The 6,625-nt window shown below is 40.8% G+C and overlaps 1 protein-coding gene across 1 annotated transcript in view; it reads left to right on the top strand.

Moving 5' to 3' along the window:
• Nucleotides 1-1,366: 1,366 nt before the first annotated feature.
• Nucleotides 1,367-6,625, top strand: part of LOC101862801 (myosin essential light chain, striated adductor muscle) — a 12,396-nt gene continuing 7,137 nt past the window's right edge. Inside the window, exons 1-2 of the mRNA XM_005099309.2 lie at nucleotides 1,367-1,568; nucleotides 4,067-4,094. Of these exons, the coding sequence (XP_005099366.1) occupies nucleotides 1,563-1,568; nucleotides 4,067-4,094 (34 nt within the window). The 5' untranslated portion in view covers nucleotides 1,367-1,562. The remainder of the gene's footprint in view (nucleotides 1,569-4,066; nucleotides 4,095-6,625) is intronic.

The raw sequence follows: 6,625 nt of genomic DNA, 5'->3' as shown, positions 1-6,625 counted from the left end.
GTGCGAGTGTGCGTGCATGTAAGTGTGTGAGTGTGTGAGTGTGCGAGTGTGTGAGTATGTCAGTTTGTGGGTGTGTGAGTGTGTGATAATGTGAATGTGTGAACGTGTGTGTTTGTGAGTGAATTTTCTGTCTTTTTGACACCCCTATTCCTATCAGTGCTCCGTCCTTGCAACATCTGACTTACAAAAACAGTTTTATCTCAGCTCGCTCGTCTGCTGGTTTTTTTTCTTTTTCGATAGATAGACATCTCTCTCTCTCTGTCTCTCTCTCTCTCTTTCTCTCTCTCTCTTTCTCTCTCTCTCTCTCTCTCTCTCTCTCTCTTCTCTCTCTCCCCCTCTCACTCACTTTCGTTCTCTCTCTCTCTCTCTTAGACAGACAGGGACAGAGAGAAAAGAACGGTGGTAAAGAAAGGAGGAGAGAGAGAGAGTGAGTGAGAGAGAGAGAGAGAGAGAGAGAGAGATAGAGAGAGAGAGAGAGAGGGAGAGAGAGAGAGGGAGAGAGAGAGAATACAAAGTCTCTAGTAAATGAATTTACATTCAAGCTCATCCGTACCACAACAGTTCTATGCTGATCTCGAACAGTCTAGAGCAAATTATCATATACTTTTACTATATTATTATTATCGAGAACCTCTCGCTCTATGTTCAGCAAGAAGAGTCTAGGGCAAATATATTCTGTACATTTCTATGTCTAGAGCCTGCTTCTCTGCGCAAAGCTACAACAGGCTAGCGCAATAAATCTGTCCTATACTCTCTTATGTGGGTAGTTGGCGAGTGCTCTGGAATGGTTTGCTCCTTCTTTCCTGTCAAACATCTATCGTTCTTATCTTTCCTCCATCTATTCTGTGTATGTTACCCTCTAATCGTCGGCACTTATGTGACCTAATGTGTTGTGTTGCAAGTACCGACAAACTCTTACTAAAACCCTCAAAAAAGCCAATACCTTCTTTTTCCTAGAGCCTACCTCTATAATATGTTAAGCTAGAGCAATCTCAAACAAAGGTATCCTATACCTTCCTGCAGCTAGAACTTGTCTCTATGCTGATCTAGAACCGTCTAGAGCAAAGTTGTCCTATATACCTTCCTATATCGAGAGCCTACCTCTCTACTCTAAGCTACAAACGCCAAGAGCAAAGCTATCCTATACCTTCCTATTTTCTTGAGCCTTCGCCAAAAACATGTGTGCAAGTGCGTGGGTTAAAAGTGAGCACTGGAGTAGGAGGCGGGTGGGGGCTTGGGTGGATGCACGTGCGCGAGTTTGTGCTCGTGCATCAAGCACAGAAAAAGGGTGAGGGTGGGGGTGGGGGTGAAGTGCTGCTGGTGTGTACGTATGTCTGTGAGCGCCTGTGTGTGTTTACGAACGTACGCGCGTGCGATCTATCTACGTTCCCTGCGTGAGCACAGCGGACGGAATCAGGCACGCGCACACGCTCACGAGGAGGAGAGAACCGTTGAGCCAGGTATAAGTTAGCGCACGCCAGTCTGCCGCTCTGTGACGTGACATTTCTCGTGGAGTCCGGACGTGATCTTCTTCTTGTTCCCAGCACTCAGCAAGCACAACCATGGCCGTAAGTCTGACCCTTTCCGATAGTAACAATCATGATAAATGATATATGTGCACAGCGCAAATTAGTACTAATATTGATCAATTGTATTTGTTTAGCTCAAATTAGTAATAATGATAATAATAATAACAGATAGTATATATATTATATAGCGCAAATTCTCAATCAACAGTAATCTCCAGGCATCTTACAATCTATATTATTGACCCAGTAGACCTGATAGCATCCTGAATAATCCTAATTTTATGGGAAGCCTACTGCGTAAGCAGGGTGTTTTTTTGCAGGCGCTAGAACACAAATATTCTGATAAGACCTTTATGTCTGTAATGGCCAGGTACACATTCTCACCTGCGTGAAGTGAGGAAAATTCGTGTAGACTGCCTATACACAGAAATATATTATTACTTTAGTGGTATCATTGTGAATAGTAGGGTACTGGTCTTAATGGGGTTCACAAAGCCAGATATCTAAATATTTATTTGCGTGAGACTGTGTTAACGAAAGTGTGACAGTGTACGTATTTACTATGCCGAAGCAAATTTCTCTTTGTGAAGGTCAATAGATTGTGATCTTATCTTGATCACCTAGCTCTTAAAGGGTCTTGAACATCTAGCTCTCACTGGCAAAATTGAGGGTAATCGAGGCAGGGATAGGCCCAGAACAACGTACGTAGGGAACCTAAACAAACGGGTAACAGGGAAAGATCAGGGAAACGTAGCTTTTTTGAGAGCATCCGAGCAAAGGAATGAATGGAAAACCATGATCGCCGATGTCTTACGCAGATCTGGCACTGGATGATGATGATCTTGATCACATCTTATTTGAGCGGTAACGTTGTGAATTTTCCGGGATTTGTTTCACTGGAGTTGATCTCTTCTGTTCGCTGTGCAGCTTGTGTGGATTTCCAAAACCCTTTGGAGTTTTTCAAAATAAGAAACAAGGAGAACATACTTTTGTCATCATTGCTGTCCTCCTCCTCCTCCTCCTCCTCCTCCTCCTCCTCCTCCTCCTCCTCCTCGTCATCATCATCATCATCATCATCATCATCATCATCATCATCATCATCATCATCATCATCCTCAGCCTTTCTCACCATGTAACGGACCATAGTCGACCAACAAAAGCTACTACTTGTACTTCAGTACTGGGCTATATGCTCCACCTCTGTCCAGCTAGCTGTATCCCGTCTTCTCTTAGAGCTTTGAGGCCTTCCCATCTGCCTCGTTCCTTTTCACTTTAATCTTACGTGAATAAGGTGCACGTTTAAAGGCTCAACTGAAGATCAAATGCACCACACACTATGCAATACATGAGTCCGGTCTCTTTGAAACGGTATAGAAGCTGTGACCTACAATTAGATTTTAGTTGTAGTAATTGGTTAACGGCATTTGCAACACAAATAGGTCGCGTAAATGTCGAAGATCAGAGGCGTTTCTAGAAAGTGACATTCAATGAAAAGGAGAAAGAGAGATAAAATTATGATGAAGCACATTCCGACAGAGTCTCGAGAAGTCGATGACAAATTTATGATTAGCAATTTGCTTGGTCCATATCTGGACGGACACGGTGGAATCTGACGCTCGTCAATTTTGTGGTATAATCTTAAAGTTGTTAGTTTGTCTTGCTTTTGATTTAAAAAAGTAGCCATCTATCTTGAATATAAGTCGGAATATTCGCAAATGAATGAGATGGGTTGGTCTGGTATCAGAGATAAAATTTGAGAGAAAGTGACCACAAAAGTTTGATGAATCCAAAAGTTTCAGTGTCCTTGGAAACTGCAATTTCCTTTGTTTGTTTTTTTTTGTGCCTCTCGTCTACGGTTTTCAGTAAAATCCAGAAAGAAATATCATTTTAAATTGACAGGAAACGTATTGAGCCAGAAAAAAGCCTGATTAGAAATAGCCCAACAAGCAGAAAGAATGGTGGTTTCGTTGATTTCATTATTTTGACGAGCGCCAGATTTCACGACGATGCCACCACACGTCATGTTTCTTTCGTTGCTCAGGTCCCCGATGTGACCCCCCCTGCAGATAATTCTCCTATCATTCTCTTACATAACGTTTCCATAATAGGCCCATTTTTAGCTGTATGTCTTTCCTTACATGCCCATTATAATGTAACTATTCTGGTACTTAGATATAAGCGTTCTTTATAATGGGCATTCGTACCGGATTTGCTGTATTCATGTCTTAGGGTGTATCATGTACAATATATAACAATAATATCACTGTGATAGAAATATGTTCTCCTTATAGCAGGCATTTGTCTTGTCTATGCTGTGTGTCTTTCATTCTATGTACACGATCAATATTTATAATAATAACATTCTGACAGACAAAGCAATGTTCTTCATTATAAGCATTCGTATTTCTCTTATTTTTGTTTCGTTTTGTTTGTTGTTCGGTGGATTTTTCTGTTTTTGTTTTGCCAGTATGTCTTTCATTTTATAATATACAAACCACTAATAACATTTCATTTCGATGTGGGTGTTTTTTTTACAGACCGAGCTTTCTAGAGACGAGATCGAAGGTAGGCTGTTCCATCTACCTCCCTCTGCGTGGATTACACAATGTTTCCTCTCCTTAACCCGTGGACAGTGGTCAAGCCACCGCCGCAGAGATCTCCCTCTCAGCGCGCCGGCCGACTCTATCCTGCAAACCCAAACCCGATTCCAAACCCAAACCTGATTCCAAATCCAAACCTGATCTCCCCCAACCCAAGCTGAGACCACGGTCTCGCCAACTGTACCTCCAACCCTTCCTCGCATCGTTTGAGCCTCCCCTCCCCCTTCCCTCCCTCCCTCCCTCCCCCTCTTCCCTTCCTCATATCCCTCTCTGCCACCCTTGACCCGCCGTTTGCAGTGTCTTTAACTCTCCGTGCCCCACTTCCGGTTTGTACCGTTTCTAATTCGTTTCATTTCTTTTTTTCAACTTTTTCCCCTACTGTGATTTGTTTTCAATTTGCAGAGCATAACGGCTTGAATTATTCTGCGAGTGTAGATGTTTTCCCTGTTGACGTATTTCAACCTCATCTAAGTAGAAAATAGGACGAGATATTTCAAGATAATAGGGGTCTTCAATGTTGCAAGGGGAGGGAGCATGAATGAGGGTGCTGGTGTGTATGTGTGTGAGCGTGTGTGTGTGTGTGTGTGTGTGTGTGTGTGTGTGTGTGTGTGTGTGTGTGAGTATGTGTGTGTGTGAGTATGTGTATGGAATAGATATATAGACAGATAGATAGATAGGGGAAAAGAGAGAGAGTGAGAAAGAGAGAGAGAGAGAGAGAGAGTGAGAGAAAGAGAGAAAGAGAGAGAGAGAGAGAGAGAGAGAGAGAGAGAGAGAGAGAGAGAGAGAGAAAGGCAGCTGTAAATAACTTGAGATTTAGTCTAGCAGTGAGAGAGCTATAAGAGACAATGGATCCACAATACCATGACGTATCCTCTGATGAACAAAGCATTGGCTCATGGCCTAATTGTATGAGCACAGGATAGTTCATGTGTCATTGGCCATATCAGTAACCACAAATCATCTTTACCCTATTTCTTTCTCGTCGTCGTCTTAAGCAATCTCGGGAGCTATCCTATAAGCAGCATAACTATGTATGTAAAGTCATCGAGTTTAGAGCTTCTTTACACAAAAGCCTGTTATGCTCTGTAAAGAACATGTTCACCCCATCTTCCTTACACGTCAACCTTTTAAAACCATCCTCAATATTTTCATTTCCTTTTTTTTTTGTTCTCTTGTATTCTCCTCTGACACCCTCCTCCTCCCCCTCCTCCTCCCCCTCCTCCTCCTCCCTTCCACCCTTCCTTTTCTTTTATTTTGCACCCAATCAATATCGCACTATTATTTCATTTAACCATCTTATACCCCTGGCACTTTCCACCCTACTAGTGTGTCTTTACAACTTAGTCAAAATATGAACATTTCAATAATATCATAATGCAGTGTTAATAACTATATTGATGTCTTTAATATACGTTTATAATGCCAATGCTTGCTAACGTGGGGGATATAAACCTACAGAAATAATATTTAATGCCCCGCTTGGAAAGGTTCCCAAGTATATTATGTGTGTTTTACGTTCAACTGCATAATACCAACGACAACTTTTAAGCCGTCAGTATACGTAAATACTCTCTCTAGATATATACAAATATATTATGTATTACCAATACCAACTATATCACTAAATTATATTAAGTTGAATTAATGGTCACCACAGACCTGACCAAAACTACGTCATTCACAACAAAATACAATCTGCTCATGTGAAAACATGCTTTAAGATTCTCCTCATCATACCATGTTTGTTAGCACGCAGTTTAAAAAAAATAAACAACAAAACAAAAAGAAACTATTGGATTAGTCACAAAAAGCGACAGCTATTTGGAAAATCAATATTATAAATGTTGTTCTAAAGAATTCTACAACCAATGCCGTTCTTATACTGTCTCTAGATCTATTCTAAATTGAATTAAAATGTAATGTTTCACTCATTCTCATTGAAAGCAATCAGGTCTAGATTACCAGAGTAACGTTTTTGACAGCCAAAGAATACAACTTTGTAATACACATTCATAATTTAGCTATTGAGGTCAGTAAATTCATGGCGTCATCATTATAATGCGCCTTACGCTTTTGTTAGATAACAACGATTGCAATAGGATAACTGTCCATCTCCATCTCTCTCTCTTTTTTTACTTCTGTTTTTCGTTCTGTCTTGCATGTTGATGTTGTTAATGATGTTGTAAAGAATGAAAGAAAAAACAACAACTGTATATTTATGGGATATAATATAGAGAAAAGAATAGCAAGTGGATTCACAGCAGTGGGGATTAGCTATAAACAATTTAATCTTTATCACTAACACTTTCTCTGTGCTAATCCTGGGTTTGGTAAATTAAATATTTTTGTCAGCATTAACCTAAACCTAACGCGCAGTGTCTTGTGGCGGCCGAGGAAGGAGAATGAATTCTCTTTCTTTCTCCCCCCCCCCTCACTCTTTCTCTCTCTCAGTCTCTCTATCTCTCTATCTATCTATCTATCTATCTATCTATCTAT

The sequence above is a fragment of the Aplysia californica genome, unplaced genomic scaffold (genome assembly GCF_000002075.1).
Source record: "Aplysia californica isolate F4 #8 unplaced genomic scaffold, AplCal3.0 scaffold00209, whole genome shotgun sequence".
Classification (NCBI taxonomy): Eukaryota; Metazoa; Mollusca; class Gastropoda; order Aplysiida; family Aplysiidae; genus Aplysia; species Aplysia californica.
The sequence above is the reverse complement of the archived record's forward strand: the minus strand, read 5'-3'. Positions and strand labels throughout refer to the sequence as shown.